The following is a 19404-nucleotide window of genomic DNA, read 5'->3' as shown; positions in this document are numbered from 1 at the left end:
CATCCGGGGCCGCGCGGGCGCTTCCGGGCGGCGGCGGCGGCGGCGGCGGCGGGGCCGGGCGGGGCCATGGGCCGGGGCGGGCCCGCCATGCGCTACAACGAGCGGGAGCTGCTGTCCCTGGCCCGGCAGCCCGCCGAGAAAGCGGCCGAGATCCGCATGAGGGTCCCCAAGAAGGGCAGCGGTGAGGGGGGAGTCCGGGGAGGGGCGGGAGCGCCCGCGCCTGAGGGGCCCCGAGTGGACAATGAGGGCTGGGGTTGTTGGGGTAGGACCAGGGCAGGACTGGGGGTGCTGGGAGGGTCGGAGGGGGGCAAGAGCTGGGATATGTGAGGGGCCCCGAGTGGGGAATCAGGGCTGGGGTTAGTGGGGAGGGACTGGGAGAGCTGGGGGTACTGGAGAGTCCGGGCTGGGAAGCTGGGGGTAGGATCAGGACAGGACTGGGAGCACTGGGTGAGCAGGGACTGCGGGTGCTGGGCAGCCTGGCGTGGTGGGGCTGGGGGAACTGGAGAATCACAACTGGGAAACCGGGAAGGACGGGGGGTACTGGGTGAGCAGGGACTGGGAGAAGTGGGTGACTTGGAGCTGACTGAGGAGACTGGAGAAGCACAAGTGGGAAACTGCGGAGCAGGGCAGGACTGGGAGAACTGGAAGGATCAGGGGGGCAAGACCAGGGGCACCTGGGGGACCCCAGCTGGAGAATCAGGACTGGAATTACTGGGGGACAAGGCTGGAGAGGGACTGGAGAAGACACACTGGGGGAAGTGGGCAGCTTGGGTGGGAGGATTGAGGGTGCTGAAGAATCTGGGCTGGGAAACTGGAGGTAGGACCAGGGCAGGACTGGGAGAACTGAGAGAATCGTGAGGGGCAGATGGAGGGGGATCAAGGGTACCTGGGGTGGTCTTGAGTGGAGAATCAGGCCTGGAGTTACTGGAGAGGGACTGGGAAGAAACACTGGGAGAAATGGGCACTCTGGGGGTACTGGAGAATTAGAAACTGAGGGTAGGACTAGGGAAGGACTGGGAGCACTGGGTGGGGAGGGACTGGGAAAATGGGATGCTCTGGAGGTCAGGACTGGGAATACTGGGAGGCACAACTAGGAACAGACTGGGAGGGCTGGTCTGTAGGACTGGGGAGCACTGGGTGGGGAGAGGGGCTAGGACTGGCTGTGTTGGGCAGGCAGGACTGGTGGTGCTGGAGAATCAGGACTGGGAAACTGGGTGTAGGACCAGTACAGGACTGGGAGCACTGGGGAGAGAGGGTGGGTAGGACTGGGAGCGCTGGGAGGACTGGGGACAGGCAGATTGGGAGGGCTGGAGTGTGGGAATGGGGAGCACAAGTGGTGGGATCTAGTCTGGGTGTGGAGGGAGGTTCTGGGGCTGGGCTGGAGCCAGGGAGAGCTCATGAGGGACCAGGGGATCTGGGGCAGAAGCTCTTCCCTGAAACCTCCAGCAAATTCCGTTGCAAACCAGTGCTGGAGTGCTGCACTCATTCCCTTGTCCTGGGCCTTTCCTTCTCTGAGGGCCTGGTGGACTTTGTCCCTGGGAGGTGACGTCTGTGCTGACAGCTCCAGGCAGGGCTCCTGGGATCTGGAGCTTTTCCTGGAGTGCCTGAGGCCCTGCCAGTGCTGCTGCTGTGGGCTCTGACTGCCCAGGAGCTGCTGGAGAAGCTGCTCAGGGGCTTTGTCACCCTGAGGTTGCTCAGAGGCTTTGTCACCCCGAGGCCACTCAGACACTTTGTCACCCCGAGGCAGCAGTTTGGGGTGGGTGCAGGGGGTGCTTTGGTGGCGTCAGTGCCATGCTGGGCCCTGGCAGGGCTGGCAGGGGTTTCCCTCTGCTCCTGTGCCTGCCCTGCCCTGACCCCTCCCGTCCCTGCAGTGCTGAAGAAGCGCCTGGTGAAGCTCGTGGTGAACTTTCTCTTCTACTTCCGGACCGATGAGGCCGAGGTAGGGACTGGGCCTCGTGGGTGGGGCTTGTTCCCCTCCTTATTTCTTCTTTTTCTCTGCGTGGATTGTGTGGGCTGGGAAAATGGTGCAGGGACAGAGCTGGAGCAGTGTCCACCTTTCCTCTTCCATCAGCTCAGCAGGGCTCCAGGAGAGCTGGAGAGGGGCTTGGGATGAGGGACAGAGGGATGGGACAAGAGGGAATGGCTTCCACTGCCAGAGGGCTGGGTTAGATGGGATATTGGGAAGAAACTCCTCCCTGTGAGGGTGGTGAGGGGCTGGAATGGATTTCCCAGAGCAGCTGGGGTTGCCCCTGGATCCCTGGAAGTGTCCAAGGCCAGGCTGGACATTGGGGCTTGGAGCAGCCTGGGACAGTGGAAGTGTCCCTGCCCATGGCAGGCATGGAATGAGGTGATCTTTAAGGTCCTTTCCAACCCAAAGAGTTCTATGAAATTCAAGGTAAATCAGGTTTTCAGTCCCTTCCCTGCTGCCTGATTTGCTTCTGGCATGTTGTGTCACCTGGACAAGGGTTTCCTGTGGTTGCTCTTGCTCATGGCCAGTGTCACCCACTGTTCCCACATCCTTGAGTAGTACCTGGTGGGTTTTTGTTCATCCTGAGCTGCTCCAGCTCCCTTCCCACTGTTTAACCTCTCCCAAGCCTCCAGGACAGCCCTTACACAGTTCACTGTGGGTCACTGTGTGTGTCACAGTAAATGTTTCATCCTCCTTTGATTTAGAAAGTAAAGGTTCCTCACTGCCATCACAGAGTGGTAAAGGCCAGGCTGAATCTGAGCCAGCAGAGCTGATTAACACCTAATTAACAAATGCAAAGTGCTCCAAGGTGAGACTGGCACAAGGAGGTTGCAGTCAGACTGAATGATTTAAAAACAGCACCAGGTTGTGAAACTTGCTTAAAAGGCTCCAGGGAAGCACTGTGGGTTCAACCCACGGTGCCCCCAACACTACAAGGGCTGAACCTTCTCTCCCTGTGTTTTCCAGCCCATTGGAGCTCTGCTGCTGGAGCGCTGCAAGATCACCAAAGAGGAGGAGAACGTCTTCTCCATCAGTGAGTGCTGCCTGTGCACCCCTTTGCCTTCCCCTCGTGGCACGTGGGAAAGGAAATGTTTCACTGCTCAGTTTGTGCTTCTCCCTGTTTCTCTAGTGGCTGTGGGTCAGCTCAGCCCTTCCCCTCCTCGGTGGGATCGCTGCCCCCAGCCCTTCTCCTCTCCCTCAGTGGGGTCAGGGCCCCTCAGGTGGGGGTTGGGCTCTGCTCCCAGGGAACAAGGGACAGGATAAGAGGAAATAACCTCAGGTTGTACCCAGGGCAGGTTTAAGTTGGATACTGGGGAAAATTTACTCACCAGAAAGGTTTGGAAGCATTGGCACAGGCTGCCCAGGGCAGTGGTGGGGTCACCATCCCTGGGAGTGTTCAGAAAATGTGTGGGTGTGGCACTTGGGGTCAGGGCTGAGTGGTGACCATGGTGGTGCTGGGCTGATGGTTGGACTTGATGATCTTAAAGGCCTTTTCAGACTTTAACAATTCCTCAGCCTTTCCCCTCCTCAGCTGCCAGCTGTCCCTCACTGTGCCTGCAGCCCATCCCAAGGAGATTTCAGGGATGTTCCATGGCACAGCCTGTGGGATTTGCACAGCTGCACGCGCAGAGCAGCACCAGCAGCAGCCAGACCTCGCTGGGTGCCTGTGGAATCCCTCAGGGAGGGTGGTTGCTGACAGATCTCTGCTGTGCTGCTGCATTTTATCCAAAAATCCCCTGGAGAGGCTCAGATAAAGCTGGTCCAGCCCCGTCCTCCCCTGTGTTTGTCCTTGTGGCGATACCACAGCTCCAGCTGGGCCGGCTCCATGGGGAGCAGCTCTTTCATCCCGCAGCTCTTCCCCGTGCCAGAGGTATGTGGCCACAATAACAGGATGTTTCTCCAAGGCCATCCCGGTATCTTTTGGCCTGGCTGCCAGGCACAGCTGTGGCTGTGCTCTGTGCTTCCAGAGGACCCTCAAACAGCCTGAACACACCGAGCCTGGAGCGCCACGCGCTGCATTTTGGGGCTTTAGGGATGTTGGGAGCTCTGTGGCTGAGGATTCCTGAGCAGGGTTAAACCCAGCAGTACCTGGTGCTGGGATGTGTCCACAGCACACCCCGAGGGGTTGGTGCAGCCTGACCCAGGTGTTTGGCAGCAGCAGCAGCCCGAGGGTCTGCACAGAGCAGAGCTGTGGGGACAGGAATTGGTGGCATGTCCTGGTGAAGAACTGGAGTGGCACCAGGACCTGCTCTCCATGGTGGGAGTGCCATGTGAGTACCACATTCCCATAAGCCTCCAGCAAAGGCAGCTCAGGGCCTGCTCCCAGTGCAGTTTAACTCCTCCTGGCTGCTCCCTGCAGATATCCCAATCCCTTCCTCAGGGCTGTTTCCCACTTTGATTTAAATCCCTGGTGACTTTGCAAGGAGCCTCGAGGAGTCAGTCGTGGATCTGGCCGTGTTGGTCCAGTTCAGTTCACCCTCAGTTTGGGAAGTTGCTCTTCCCAAGGTCTCTGGCTGCTGTAAGCTGGGAAATGCCATGGGCAGCTGCTCCAGGCACCCAGAGCCACCCAGGGAACGGGAGAGGACCTGGAGGCTGGGGTTACAGACTCGTTCCCAGCTCATCTTAGTTAACAGAGCTGCTAATTGTGGCCTGGCAGAGTCTGGGGAGGGAGGCAGGGGAGCACCAACAACTCTGCCAGGACCTGCCTGGAGCCCTTTCCATGTCCCTGGCAGGTTTCATCGAGGAGCCAGAGAGGAAATACTGCTTCGAGTGTGCCACGGAGGAGCAGTGCCAGGAGTGGGTCGAGGCACTCAAGAGAGCCAGGTGGGATGAGCCCTCGGAGCCAGGGCAGAGCTGGGGGCTCTGGGCATTTTTCTGGGATCAGGAACTGGGAAGGCAGCGCTTGTCTCCTCCCAGAGCAGCTTCCCTCCAGCTCTAAATAGGATCTGAAACTTCCCCACGTCCTTCTCTGCTCAGCCCTCTCCGTGCTCTGTTCCTGTCTTGCAGCTACGAGTTCCTGAGGAGAAGCCTCATTTTCTACCGGAACGAGATCCAGAAGATGACAGGGAAGGTGAGTGAGTCCCTGCAGGGCCTTTCTCAGGTGGTGTCTGATGGGTTTCGGGTCCTGCCCAGGCTGTGTGTGGGAAGGAGATCCCAGATCCCGTAGGGAGCCGTGGTCTCCACAGCCAGGTCTGAGCACCTTCCCCTGGGTGCTCCCCCCCACCCTGGTGTGCACATTCCAGTGCTGGAGTGGCCCGAGTTTTGGAGCTGGACAGGTCCAGGGCTGGCCTGGCCTCCCAGGGAGTCTCTGGAACAGTTCCCACCAGCCCTGGGCAGATCCATGGGTGGAGATGCTGCTCATCCCCAGCCAGGTGCTGGAAGCATCCCTGCTCCAGGGAGGGGGGGTGGCTGTGGCTCCCCTGGACCTCGGGTCGCTGCTGTGTCCTGTGCGTCCCAAGGGCTGCTGGGCTTTGTGTGCATCTCACTGGTGCCTCCCTGTGCTCCCTGCCCTGCAGGACCCCCTGGAGCAGTATGGAATCTCCGAGGAAGCTCGTTTCCAGCTGGGAGCACACAGGCAGTAACCCCCCCACCTGGCTGGAACTGGCTCCTGGCTCCACTCCAACGCCTGGGAAGGACAGCAGCTCCCCACACTGACCAAGTGACTCTTTTATTTATTACCCAAATCGGTTTGTATGATTATTTTTTAAGGGAATTCGTTGCACATTCCCAGTTCCCCGGCTGGGGACGCTGAGCTGCTCTGTGGATACTGCAGTGGGAGCAGAGCTCCCCAACCCTGGGGTGAGCTCCCAGCACCTGCTCCCCTCCAGGAGCTGCTGGGACCACCCCGAGCCAGCTCCAGCCCTTCTCCTGCTCCTCCTTGTCCCTGTCCCGAGGGGGCTGCTCAGCTTCCCTGGCTCAGGATCCTCCCAGGAGCCACAGGGCCCATCCCTGCTGTAAGAGGATGCTGTGACTGATGCATTTCTGGGCTCCAGGGTTAACCCCATCCTGCCTCTCCTGCTCATGGGGAGCAGGGAGGAGTGGGAATTCCTCCAGCTCAGCCACAGCTCCAGCTGATGGAGAGGGGCACCTGCTCCCCTGTGCCAAGGCAGCAGCCCCGTGCAGCCACGGCCTTTTGGGGTCTTCTTTTCTGTCATTCCTGGGGCTGGATAAGCCCATCCAAAGGAACAGAGCTGCAGAACACAAGCTAACAAAGGCAGGGAGAGATCCCTGTGTGATCCTGCCTGCCTGCAGAGCTCTGCAGTGCTCCAGCTTCCCAGGGAGGAGAGCCAGATGGAGAGGCTGGCAAAGGCAAGAGCTGCTCCCTTTGGCTGGAGGCTGGAGCTGCAGGACATGCACCAGCTCAGCCGGGCATTAACCCTTCATTCCCTGAGCCACTGCTGCAGCTTTTCTCCCCTCTTTGTGTCCTTTTGTCCAAAGGGACAGACCAAAAAACTGTGCCGAGGTCACAGCGAGCTGCCAGGGAACCAGGGCTGCCTGCCCTGGAGCTCCTGCAAGGAAGAGATCAGGATTAGGGAACAACATCCCCGTAGGATCAGCCCTGGCTCTGGCTGCACCAAGGAAAACTGCCCAGAAATGAGGGCTGGAGGACACTCCCCACACCCAGGGCTGCAGCAGACCCAGATCCTGACTGCCAGAGCAGCTTCCCTGGAACCAGCCCAGGAAAACACTGAGGAAAGGCCCCGAGGAAGGTCTCAGGTGTCACTGTCAGGGGTTGCTGGCACCAGGACTGGGGCTGGGGCTGGGGCAGGGCGGGAGCTTGGCCTGAGCTTTGGGAGCTGCAGCTCTGGGCGTTCCCCTCCAGCTGCCCAGCCTGGGGAGGGGGTGGAGCAGCCTCTGAGCTGGGATTGAAGGGAATTTTTGGGTCTTTTCCTTCTTAACTGGGAATTAATGCCCAAACCAGAGCCCACACTGCAGCCTTTGATATCCTGGTGTTCCCTCTTACCTCATGCAGCTGAGTACCAGGAGAGTGGCACCTGTCACTGATGCTTTAGTTACAATCTCAAAGCCGAGATTTTTCCCTTTTCCCTCCCCAGATACTCCCTGTCCCTTGAATCATTCCAGGTGCTTGCTCCAGAAATTACCAAAATCAGCCAAGGGCAGCAGGGAGGGAGCAGAGCCCGGGGGGGTTGCAGACAGATGGCAGCTCCAGGGGCAGCAGCAGCGAGGGATTAAAGGCAGGAACACACGAGAGCTGTGCTTTAGGGAATCCGTGTCCTTGGATGACTCCAAAGTGCATTTTAATCCTGCCCAGCCTGCATTTTTACCACCCAGAGCTGTGTTCTCAGCTGGGCCTGCCACCACTGTAGCAAATGTGTCACCTGTGCCTTGCAGGACTCAGTGGCCTCCTCGCTGGACACACCTTTCCCAGGTGGAGCTGCCACCCCCCAGTGTCACTGTGCAGAAAATGGATGTTTTATTTGCTGTTCCAGGGAACAGTTGGGTGAGCAAGAGCAAAGCCCAACACGGATTTGAGTGTTCATCACCAATGGCATTTCTTAACTGAATGTACAACAAAAGCTGTGAAGAGTTGCCAGGGCCAGGCCAGGCCCAGGGGCTCAGATCCATTGTAGGGCAGGGCTGGGAGACGGGGTGGGATTCAGGGAGGATGGTACTTTATAGAGACTTTGAAATCTGCATCAACTGCTGGTGATTTACAGACAATTGCTCGTTTTTCACATTCTGATGACTTTGCTTGTTGTGTTTCAGTGAGAGCTGGGTCCAGGCTCCCTGAGAGCCAACTGAAGCCATTTCTCTGTTGTACAGTGAACATTCCCAATAAATCCTGTTTTAATCTTTGTGGTAGTCAGAGCCGTTCTACAGCACCAGAACCGTCCTGGGAGGGGTGGCTGGAGCCAGCTCAGGGGCCTGCCCAGGGGCACCAGGTGTGGTTCCTGCTCAGGAGCCAGCTGGGCATGGCGAGGGGCTTTGGAGAGGCTTTTTCATACAGTCAGAGAATAGTTGGGGTTGGAAGGACCTTTAAAGGTGAATTCCAACTCATGCTTTTGGCACTGCAGCCAGTGGCAGTGCCTCTGGTGACAAACCTGTGGAGGAGGAGGAGCTGGGTCAGGCTGTGGCTGTGGCCCAGCCCAGCCAGGGGCTGGGGGGGCTCTGGGTGAAGCTGGGGCTGTGTCTCGTTTTAAATCCTGCAGGGAAGGAGCTCAGGAAGTATTTGTGGCCTCCAGCTCCGAGGTTTGACCACATCCCTGGCTGGCTGTGGGTTTGATGCACTGGTGACCCTGCTGGCCAAAGGGGAACAAAGCTTGCGTGGGGTGGGAATCGTGGAAGGTTGGAAAAGACCTCTAAAAAATCATTAAGTGCACCCATGAGCCAGCACTGCCAAGGCTGTCCCTTGTCCCCAGGTGCCACATCCACACTTTGAACGCTTCCAGGGATGGTGACTCCACCACTGCCCCAGACAGCCCCTTCCAGTGCTTTACAGCCTTTTCTGTGAGGAAATTTTCCCAATATCCAGCCCAAACCTCCCCTGGCCCAGCCTGAGGCCGTTCCCTCTCCTCCTGTCCCTGTTCCCTGCGAGCAGAGCCCGACCCCCCCCGGCTGCCCCCTCCTGTCAGGGAGTTGTGCAGAGCCACAAGGTCCCCCCTGAGCCTCCTTTGCTCCAGGCTGAGCCCCTTTCCCAGCTCCCTCAGCCGCTCCTGGTGTTTCAGCCCCTTCCCAGCTCCGTTCCCTTCTCTGGACACGCTCCAGCCCCTCCCTGTCCCTTGCTGGGCCCAGAGCTGTCCCCAGGCCCTGCTGTCCCTCCCCAGTGCCCAGCACAGGATCCCCAAACCCTCAGAGCTGAAGGTGCCACCTGGTTCAGGGGTCTCTGTCCCTCTGTGCCCCCCCCAAATCCCATTTCCCTCCTGATTCCAGCCCGTCCTTGCTGAGACAGTGAAAGTCCACAAGAGCTCAGTGTATTAAAATACAGACACTTTAATATAAAGACAAAACTTCAAAGCATCGTTTCAATTACAAATCAAGGGAGACACGAGAAATTAAGTGGAGGGAGGGGAGCAAAAACTAACTCTTACATTGTGGAGAATTAGAAAGGCAGGGTGGAAATATATATATTATACATACATATATACACACCAGAATTCACACTACTGCTATGCAGGAATGAAAGGAATGACAGGACAACTTACCAGTATAAAAAAAAAGAAAACAACCAAAACAAAAAAGAAAACCAAAAAAAAAAGGAGATAAATTAGGGGAAGTTTGAATTTTAAATAATTCAGTTTAATAGGCTAAATTATATAAACTAATTCCTATTTACTAGGAAACATCCCATATCACTGTCCTAAGAAAATGGGTTTTTCAAAAAAATCCATTGAAGAATGGATTTTTATTAGTAGTTAAAAGTTTACTAATCAATTCCTGAGCAACAGCAACCTCATCATCTACTGCTTTCCCCATCCAAGTCCCACTCAGCGAGGGCAGGCTCTCACTCCTAAAAAGTTTAAGTAGAACAGAGACCTAAAAAGTTGGGTTTTAATTGGAAATCGATCACTTCAAACATTAATAGGTTAAAAAAGCCAAGCAGGATGGATCAACCCATTCCACCTTTTCCTCAATAACTCCAGAGATGAAACCTTTTAAAAAAATCATTTGACTCCACCAGAAAAGCAACCAGATGTACCTCGAGAAAACCAAAGGATCACAAACCTGAGAACTTCAGGGTTAGCATCGTCAAACATTGAATTTTTGGATGTGATTTTGTTTTTACACCACAAAGAACTCAAGGAGCCCTTCAGGGAGAAGGTCCCAAACAGCAAAAGTACTGGAGAATTATTTCCCATTTTTTTTGTCTTGGGTTTAAACCCTGAAGTTCCCAATAACAGCATCTTTCAATGCAATATTTAGTCTAAATAGATATTTATATATTTATAATGTATAAGGATAAATAAAATATGGCACAACAACATTTTGAAACTGGAACTCCAGCTTTTAGTGAAAACCTGATCCGCAAATGGAGCGGAAAATGGAAACGGAGCAAAAAAAAAGGAAGAAAAAACCCTTTAAAACCAGTAAAACTTCAAATATTCATACACTGACTGCACATCTGTGCTCCCAAAACTCCAATTCCTGTGATTTTTCCTCAGTGCTGCAAAGATAGTTCACAAAAACACTGTGTAGTTTCTGCTCCCCAGAAGGATTCTGGGTTCACAGCCCTGCCCAAGGCCCTCCCCTGCTCCCAACCCTTCATCCTCTCTGTGCTTTTGGCTCAGGCAAAACAACCAGAAAAGCAGAATTTTCCACAGCAGCCACCCCTGAGAGTTGGGAGAACTCCAGGGTGGAGTTATCCAGGACAAAACCCACAGAGAATCCTCTGGGTCAGAGGGCGAATTCCAGCACCGAAAGCAAATGGGTCACAGGGGGGGTGAGCAAGCGAAGCCACCTCGGCATCAGCACCAGCACACAGCAGGGAACCCTCGGGAACGGCTGCTCCGTGGGGACAGCGACCCCGGGCCGGGCAGTGCAGGTGTCCCCAGGGCTCGGGGGTGCTCCAGACCCGGCTGAGGAGGGAAGGAAGGGGCTGGGAAGGCTGAGCAGGAGGGGAATCACCTTCAGCAGCCTGAGAACAGCTCCCAGTGCTGGGAGTCTCCTCTCCCAGCAATCAGCAGGAGCAGGGAGGGAAGCGGGAGCATCCCGAGGGTCCCACAGTGCCAAAGGGGGGCCCTGAAGGGACTCAGAGGAGCTGAAAGCGCTGGGGTCCCCCCGAGCCAGGCCTGGGTGTCCCCAGCAGCTCTGCACCCTGGGACTCTCCTGCCACCACTCCCTCGGGCTCTCCTCTGCCTGGACTCTCCTCCGAGTGGAAAAATACCAGAGGAGCAGATGTTGCTTTCTGAACACACAGTCCCAGCAAGAACCAAGCCCCAGGCTGCCTGTCCATGGCCACAAGAAAAGACCTTCCCCTGGAAGGGGCAGCCCAGCAGAACAGGAAGATCCACAGTTTTCCAGGGGAAGGTTGGGATGAGATGGAACCAATGACCACGGGCAGTAAATCCACTGTGGTGGGAAGCACCTGAGCTGCCAAATGTTGCACCCCACAGCACTGGGGTGGAGGTGCAGGAGCAGCAGGTGAGGCAGGTCTGGCTCTCACCCAGCTCCTCCCAGATGTGTCTGCACAGAGAACCAGAACAGTTTGGAAAGATTGGAAAGCACCTTTACAGGTCATTTAGTCCAACCCTGAAGAAGGAGCTTAAAGAAGTGACCCCAACACATCTCAGAAGGAAACCTGTCCCCAGCGGGGTGAGGGCAGGGACAGCCCCGAGCAGCTCTGGAACAATGCTCCAACTGGAGATGTTTCCAGGTGGGATGGAAGAGCTGATCAGGCTGGAAACCTCTCCACTCCAGGCTGAAATTGCTCAAGTGACGTCCTCAAGGATCAAGTTTGACTTAAGAAAGAAGAAAGTGACTCAGCGCTTGAACTGAGCATGACCCAGAGCTGGGCGAGTTTCACACCAAGGAGTGTCAAGTCCTGGGGATTTGGAATCTCTGGATTCAAAAAGAGATGAGTAAATCCATTCACGACCAAGTGATGTCACCTTCCTGCCTGGGGGACTTTCAGGGGCTGTGGGTGTGAACCCAGACTCAGACCCTCCAAGCTCAGCTTGATCCCAGCAGCGAGTCCTGGCACAGGGGAATCCCACCTCCCCTGCCAGGCTGAGCCCGGAGCACACCCCAGCCAAGAGCAGGGGGAGCACAAGGGGTGCACTGGAAGATAAAGTGCTGGAAGGAAGGAAAAGAGATAGAGGCACAAGAATTTCTGATCTGTTTGGTGGAGGAGACACAAATTCCTGCTGAAAGAAGGAGCTGGAGATGACGCTCAGTCCCGGAATGTCAGGGACAGAGAGGATGTGCTGCACTCCCTGCTGCTTCCCTAAAAAGCTGCTTCTCCTTCCTCCTTCTCCTCTCTCCCACTGCATCCACAACTGAGCTGAGGTGAAGATGTTCCCTGGCTGTCCAGACTGACCCACACCTTCCTACAGGGAAGGGCCTTGTTTGTGCCAAACCAAGAGGTGATGGAGGGACACCTCCTCATGCCCCTTATCCCTCGCACCAGCTCGGATCCAGCCTCTACATCCTCAGCAATGTTTTCCTGCTCTCTCTCTCAGCAATCCAGCTGCTGGGTGTCCCCACACCCCTGACTGATGGAAGAAGAATTGCTGCTGAATGACTCATCTGCAGCAAATCCCAAATTTAGGTCCGGTGTCTTTGGAGCCCTCCCAGCACCGTGGGTCCCAGGGGACTGGGCCTGGCGAGCCAGAGGTGGCAAATCCCCAAAAAAGGAAGAGCCCACGCAAGTCTTGTTCCTCAAGGCTGACATTGAGCAGCAGGGACAGGTTTTCCTCAGCACGGCACTCAGGAAGTTCCATTTTTTTGGCACAGATGTGCTCCAAGATGTGCTTTGGCTTCCTGGCGAGTCCCTTGCTGGCAGCAGGGGCGTGGAGGAGGGGGAGCTGTGACAGCCCCGGAACGGCGGGACCCGGCACCGGCAGGATGTGGTAAGGCAGGAGAAATTCTCTTTTTCTGGAACTGTTTGGCTTTGATTGCTCCAGAGAATGTTCAATTATTGCAAACAGGTTTCAGCTTCTGGCTCAGTGTTCCAGAGGTCACGGCTGGGGCCACACAGATCAGATTCCACCAGCTCCAAGGTCTGCCTGCAGCCAGGTGAAAGCTCTTCCCAATGTGCAGACTGAGGAGTAACATACTGGCCAGGAGCTGGACTCGATGAGCCTCCAGGTCCCTTCCAACTCAGGATGTTCTGTGACTCCACGATTTCAAGTTGAGCTTGCCCCAGATGACAGCAAAGCAATAAAAGGTCAGGGAGAGGGAAGACAAAACCAGGAATCTCTTGGCAAAAACATCTCCCAGCTCAGGCAGGGCCGAGGCTCCAGTCCTAAAGTGCTCCCTTGGCTTCCCACCTCAGTGCTGGGCAGGCACCCTCTGGAAGCACCATTTGGGAATCGCTGCCAGGAGCAGCTCCAGTGCAGGACCTGGGGTGGGGGGAAAACACCGGCACGGCCGGAGCAGCTCCGGATTCCACCAGTGTGGAACAGGGTGGGAACGGCAGGCACTGGGATGCCAGCAGGCACTGGGGCACAGGTAGGGGAAGGCTGATGCTCAGGCAGACTGGATCCCTTCCCAGGAATCCCAAAGATTCATCCCTGGGTCTGGTTTCCTTGGGCCTTCCCAGATGATGTCTGGAGAGTCACAGACTCGGAAATCCTGGGGGGTTGGAAGTGGCTCGGTCACAGCCGAGTGCTGAGTCCAGGGGTTGTGCTGCCCATTCCCAGGGCTGCTCCTGAGCCAGCCCTGCCTTGGACACTGGCTGGCCACCACAGCAGGGACCAGAGGTGACAGCGAGGGACAGACGGGCTTTGCTTTTCCTCAACACCCTCCAGAGAACAGTGACAAACTCCTCGCCGGGGGCCTTTTCTCCAAAGGGTTCTGGAATCACAGATTGTTCAGGTTGGAAAAGATCTTTCAGATCAGCGAGTCCAGCTGTGAGGAGACAGAGCCCAGGCCACCCCTGACCTCTCTGACAGCTCAGTCTGGCTCCCCTGACACTGACTCCTGAGCTGCTGGATGCAGAGCACGTCATTCCCACAAGGATCTGTCCCTCCTCATGCAGGGAGTGCCCCGTGTCCGCAGGGCCAGTGCCGGGAAGCACAGAGGGTTCCATGGAATCTGTGGGGTGGTTCCTTCTCCAGCATGGATCCTGTGAGTGCCTTGGGCACCAACCAAACCAGGACAAGGGATGGCAGCCAAGTTTTCCTCCTGGATCTCTGTGGCTGGAGGTGAAGGGGAGGTACAAGAGCTCCAAGGGGCACCACGTCCCGGTCCCTCTACAGGAAAGGATCTGATAAAATCGGGGGATGAAAAGCTTCTACTCATATTTCCTCCTCTCTCTCTCTCACCAGAGATATAAATGATGGGGGAGAGGTAATTAGGAAATTAATTAAGGCTGCTGCCCCTCCAGCAATCACTCATTTGCAGTCTCCAGAGGCCCCAGCACTCTGCTGTGTGCTGGGGAAGAAGCTGGAGCTGCCCAAGTCCCAGCTGCAAAACATCTGGGTTACATTGTGCTCCTGGATTCCAGGACATACACTGTGTTTGGCTCCTACTAGAAGCTACTGGATGTTCCTCAGCTCTCACCCTCCGAGCATGCCTGCCCTTTTCCAGGTTTTCCTCGTGCTGCCAGTCCCTCAGCAGGACACACCCTGTCCCACACACAAAGCAGAAAACATCCAAAATGCCCCCAACTCCCAGGGCTTTCAGGCCCAGCCCTTCCCAGTGGATGAGGAGGCAAAGGCAGATCCCCAGAGTCTGCACACAGAGGCTCCTATGGAAGACACGCTCAGGAATCACAGAACAACTGCACCTGGTCCTAAATGTCTCCTAAGACTGCCCAGGATGAGAACTGAACCCTGCAGAGGGTGGGAGCTGCTGCAGCCCCTCACCCGCTCTCCAAGCACTCCCAGCCCTCCTGGATCCAGGCACAGGAGAGCACAGGAGGGCACGGGGACCTCACTGAGCCCACAGCCAGAGGCAGGAGCTGAGCTGCTGTTTGTGACCCCGGGATGCTCCATGGAGCTCCTGCCAGTGCCTGATGGCTGCAGCGGACACTCACCAGGGAGCACTAGAAGGGATTTAAGGACATAGTGTTGCCCCTCTGAGCACCAGGGCCAGCAGGGAGGTGTTTCCCAAAGCCTGAACGTGACTTTTTTCCAGCCATTTTGCTGCTGCAATCCCCTTTCTACTGCAGTTTCCTTTATCAGTGCTTGGCCCAGCCTGAACTCAGACCAGCCTGATTCCCACTTGAACGGATCCTCCTTCTCCTCCTCACTTTGTGCACATGAATAAATAAGTTTTTACAGGTTTATTGTGCATTGTAAAACCTAACAATAAAGGAAATACAATATAGGAAACTCACAAGTCCTCATCAGACCTCTGTAAAATCAGCCCTTCCTGCACACATGACACCGAGTCACAACACAGGTCCCTGCCCCAGGGGGGACAGTGGCAGCACAGGCAGCCAGCTCGGGGTGTTTTTGTGAACTACCATTCAAGAACCTACCCAAAAGCAAAGGAACACGATAGCAAAAAGCACCTTGGCAATCCAGGGACACGGCCGAGCCAGGTCAGAGTCAAGAATCAAAACCCTACCAACGAAACGCGTCGTGCTTGGAACAGAGAAACAACGAGCTGAGCAAGTCCGTGCCCTGCAGCAGGACAGAAGCACAATGTTCAGTCTTCCCCGTGCTGGGAAAGGGCTGCACCAACACCACTGACCCCACACCCTGTTCAGAAGCCCCAAGAAAGAGTTACCAACCAGCTACCAAAATTCACAGTGACCCGAGTGCCACCAGCAACTGCAAATGGCCCAGGGAAGTAGTTGGGATGGGGCAGGACTTGGATTTCTCCTGTTGCAACTGTGCCTGCCCAGGCTGCTCCAGAGGGGAGCACAGAGCCCTCGTTAGTCACAAACTCAATTAAAACCCACCCATTAAAAAGCGCCTGGCTCAGTCCAAATCAAACCCCCAGGGAGGAGAATTCCTTCCTCTGTCGCTCCCCTGCAGCCAAGCAAGCAGATTTTGGGATATGAACAGAGTCAGGGGAATAAACAATCTGCAGACCTTTGAGAACTGGGTTTGGCATTGGTCAACCCCCCCAAAATCAGCACCAAGGATTCAAACCAGAGGCACAGTTCTGACGGACAAAATAGCACCGAGGAGGCTCTTTTACATCTCTGCTGGTGTGCCAGTCCTTTAGTATTCAGAGAATTTAATAATAATAACTTGTATTTATGAGTCTAGGTGGAATAAAATAAGTCAAAATTGTTTTCACTTTAAAAAAAGATAAATACTTTATCTAAACTATCAACAATACAAACTGGAGCTTTAAGCATTTCTTTTGCCTTTTTTTCTTTTTTTTTCCTTTTTTTTTTTCTTTTTTTTTTTTTTTTTAATCAGATTCACAGTAAATATTTGCTCTGTTGTTTAGGTCTTTTTTATGGTTTTTATTTTTGTCCAGTAGTAAGAGAGTAGAAACCCCTGCACAGGCCAGGTGAGCACCTTTCAGTGGAAGCCGAGTGAAGTTGGTCCACGTTGTCCTTGCATAGGTCACATTGGGTTGAGGTAGAAATCCTAGTTACCTGCACAACAGGAGAGGAAGAGACTCATCTAAATAAAAAAGGCAAAAATCTGCTGTGTTGTTAGATGTGTCAATCATTCCTACATTGCTCCAAGACCTCCTCAGGTGAAGCAAATCTTGATCCAATCCCAATTAAAGGACGGATGCTCCAAGGGACACCGGGCCCCTCCAAACGCTGCAGTGTTTCAAGCTGTGACTGTGTTGAACTCTGTCCTATGGGACAGACACCAAGTGGGGGGAAAAAGAATAAGAAAGGTATTTCTCCCCTCAGTATTTTACATTTTTATAGCACAAATTAATCTGCTTTGAGTTTTGTTATTGTTGTGGGAGAGAGATGTTGTGAATCATGGAATGGTTTGGGTTGGGAGGGACCTCAAAGCTCATCCCATCCCACCCCTGCCATGGGCAGGGACACCTCCCACTGTCCCAGGCTGCTCCAAGCCCCGATGTCCAGCCTGGCCTTGGGCACTGCCAGGGATCCAGGGGCAGCCCCAGCTGCTCTGGGCACCCTGGGCCAGGGCCTGCCCACCCTCCCAGGGAACAATTCCTTCCCAATCTCCCATCCAGCCCTGCCCTCTGGCACTGGGAAGCCATTCCCTGGGTCCTGGCCCTCCATGCCTTGTCCCCAGTCCCTCTGCAGCTCTCCTGGAGCCCCTTTAGGCCCTGCAAGGGGCTTGGAGCTCTCCCTGGAGCCTTCTCCTCTCCAGGTGAGCACCCCCAGCTCTCCCAGCCTGGCTCCAGAGAACAGAAGCAAAGCAGGTGATTTTAGTCCCCAATTCCTGGTTCCAGCCCTGCTTCCTCAAGGACTGAGCACATCTGTTCTCACTGAAGTCAAGGTCACTGCTCAAACACCTGAACTGAGTTCAAGTCACAGGGCTTGGCATCACAACCACCTCTGGTACCACCAGTTCTGCTCCTGTGCTCCACAACCCAGATTTGGCACCCAGCTACTCTCCTACAAGTCCCTTTTGTGCCTCGCCTCTACTCTCAAAGGTTTTCAGGGACTGTTACACCTGTGGGATCCTAGTCTAGCATGGCCTCAGGTCCAGGTAACTCCAGCAGAGACTCTCACGCTGCTCTCACTACACACACCCCAAACTGACCCTCCTCACCATCCCCATCCTGTCTCTATCCAGGGTTTTCCAAGCCCACACCTCTCTGCTGGCACACAAAGCCCTTCCTCAGCCTCCCTTCCCTGCAGGGAAGGACCTGGCGATACTTACGTGCCTCCCAAAAGCCTAACCAGGGGTTTGTGGTGTCTGAGGAGGAATTTGATGAGGAAGACACTACACACAATGCACAGAGGCTCTCTCAGGTAGGTTGTAATTGAGTTTTATAAGCAGCAAAGTGTGTTCAACCACGTTTGTAGCTTTGGTACCAGCGGACAGCAACAACATCAAAGACCTACAAGGAAAGCACGGAGCCAGCTCCGGGGCCGGACACGCTGGATGCACTTGGCAAGCACGAGTTGGTACAGCAGGATTGCCACAGAGTGTTTGCATGAACCACAGTACCCAGCTCTGTGGTGGTACAGTTTATTCTGGAGTTGCTCTAGAGACAGTTCAATAAACCCCCGCTTCAGGAGAAATGCACACAGCCTCCAGAACCCTCCTCTCCTGCTCCCACTTCCCCCTGCACATTCCCTGTGCTCCCAGGGCTTGTGGGCAGAAAGAAAACATCTGCTGAGACTGTTCCTGCCAGCCCTGGCAGAGAGTCCAGCACAGGGAAGTGACAGGGGAGTCACAGGCCTTCTCTGCTACCTGTGGTTGTGTTTGCAGTGATGCAGGGGACACTGACTGCACTGCAGGCCCAGGGAATTTGCTCTCCAAGCAAAGCTGAAGCTTATAACCTAGAGATTTTGAACTTTATGACTATTTAGAGTAGCTGCTGTTGACTGGCAGTTTTTACTGACCACCACGTTGTCACATACAGTCACAAAGAGGCACCTTTGGGCACCTCAATGCCACGGACGAGGACTGGTTTGGGATAAACAGGCTGTGCAGGAGGGGAGGGGGATCAGATGGGCAACACCCACTTCCAACAACTGTATAAAACCACATGAAAAATAGACATTTCCTCCTGTTACTACCTCCAGAAAGAACACTCTCTCTTTCTAGGAAGAGATCTTAGCCTGAACATAACCCTGAGCAAGAGCAGAGCTACCCCTGCGAGCACTCCTTGTCGAGAAATCCTGACTCCCAAAACAGAGAGCATCAACACTTTCCATCCTCTGCCACCGGGTGATTTGCTCCTCACATTTTAGAGGTTTCTCTCCCCATTTTAGAAGTTTCTCTCCCCCATTTTAGAGGTCGCTTTCCCCATTTCAGAGGTTTCTGTTTGACGGAGCCCGGCCCCGACCTCTCTCTGCAAAGGAAGAAGCGTCAGTGAGCACGTCGCACGCAAACTCCTCTGGTTTTGTGTCTGGCCTTACCTTACAAAACAAGAACTGTTAGCTAAGCAAGCTCTTTATCGTGGCTTAACCCCCGAAAGGTGCGAAGCATAAGGAGGCTGCATGCCAAGGGTCACCCACATAGCGGCCGTGCCAGCGGCGTTGGGCTGCGGGAGCACGCGGGGCAGGGGCGGGTGATGGACTGTAAAGGAGGGGCGGGAGGGTTTGTGCTGGAGAGAAGCCAGTTTAATAGACAAAGAAGAGTTAGACTGGACGGGAGCAGAGGAGAAGGAGGAGGAGGAGGGCAGGAACGTCTCGCCGGGGGGGATGGAGGGCAGGTTCTGCAGGAGAGCAGGCTCGGAGTTAGAAGCGAGTAAAGGAGGAGGGGGAGGCAAGGACACGTTAGGAGGGGGCGGAGGGGGATGGAAGACAGATTGCACTGGCGCTCTGTTGAGGTGCTGAGCAGGTCTAGTCTCACTAGATGTTACTAAATTAGAGGAAGAGGGTGGGAAGGATGAGGATGAGGTGCTGGCAACAGCCTGCAGAGGGTTTAAGCTTAGCACGGTGCTGCTAGAGACAGCACTGCTGCTGAAACTGGCTCCAAATTGATGAGGAGAGGAGGCAGAAGGCACCGCATGGTTAAAAATACCTGCAAACAGGAGAGAAAAACTCAGCTTCAACAGATGGGCTTTGTACAGTCTCAAGTGACAAGAGAAACAAAACAAAAAAGAAAAAAAAAAAAAAAAAAAAAGAAAAAACAAACAAACAAACAAAAAGCAAAATTATAATAGTTACAGCCCCATACAAAAATATGCAGCGTGAGAAGGCAGCAAGCAATGAAGAGATAATGGTGCAGGCCAGGAGGTAC

The 19404-nt window shown here is 54.8% G+C and overlaps 2 protein-coding genes across 7 annotated transcripts in view; one reads left to right on the top strand and one right to left on the bottom strand.

The window, feature by feature from the left end:
* The first annotated feature begins 34 nt into the window (after positions 1-34).
* Positions 35-7785, top strand: PLEKHJ1 (pleckstrin homology domain containing J1). Its single transcript, XM_032092787.1, has 6 exons — positions 35-181; positions 1872-1939; positions 2936-3002; positions 4702-4792; positions 4976-5039; positions 5485-7785. The coding sequence occupies exons 1-6, from the start codon at positions 67-69 to the stop codon at positions 5548-5550; spliced, it is 471 nt and encodes a 156-aa protein (XP_031948678.1). The 5' UTR covers positions 35-66; the 3' UTR covers positions 5551-7785.
* Positions 7786-8896: 1111 nt separating this feature from the next.
* DOT1L (DOT1 like histone lysine methyltransferase) overlaps positions 8897-19404 on the bottom strand; it is a 77702-nt gene continuing 67194 nt past the window's right edge. For 4 of the 6 annotated variants that reach the window (XM_032092772.1, XM_032092776.1, XM_032092777.1 and 1 more), the window contains exon 28: positions 17669-19185. In XM_032092772.1, the coding sequence (XP_031948663.1) occupies positions 18614-19185 (572 nt within the window). In that variant the 3' untranslated portion in view covers positions 17669-18613. Of the gene's footprint in view, positions 16149-17668; positions 19186-19404 lie in introns of those variants that run through there. The other 2 variants (XM_032092773.1, XM_032092778.1) reach the window with 2 other exon arrangements.

The sequence above is a fragment of the Corvus moneduloides genome, chromosome 28, assembly GCF_009650955.1.
Source record: "Corvus moneduloides isolate bCorMon1 chromosome 28, bCorMon1.pri, whole genome shotgun sequence".
NCBI lineage: Eukaryota > Metazoa > Chordata > Aves > Passeriformes > Corvidae > Corvus > Corvus moneduloides.
The sequence above is the reverse complement of the archived record's forward strand: the minus strand, read 5'-3'. Positions and strand labels throughout refer to the sequence as shown.

Excerpts from the sequence above, each read along its gene's own strand:
- PLEKHJ1 (XM_032092787.1), top strand. The coding sequence starts at position 67 with ATGGGCCGGGGCGGGCCCGCCATGCGCTACAACGAGCGGGAGCTGCTG. Across the intron at positions 182-1,871 it reads GGTCCCCAAGAAGGGCAGCG|TGCTGAAGAAGCGCCTGGTG; the intron begins GTGAGGGGGGAG and ends CCGTCCCTGCAG. Across the intron at positions 3,003-4,701 it reads GGAGAACGTCTTCTCCATCA|GTTTCATCGAGGAGCCAGAG; the intron begins GTGAGTGCTGCC and ends TGTCCCTGGCAG.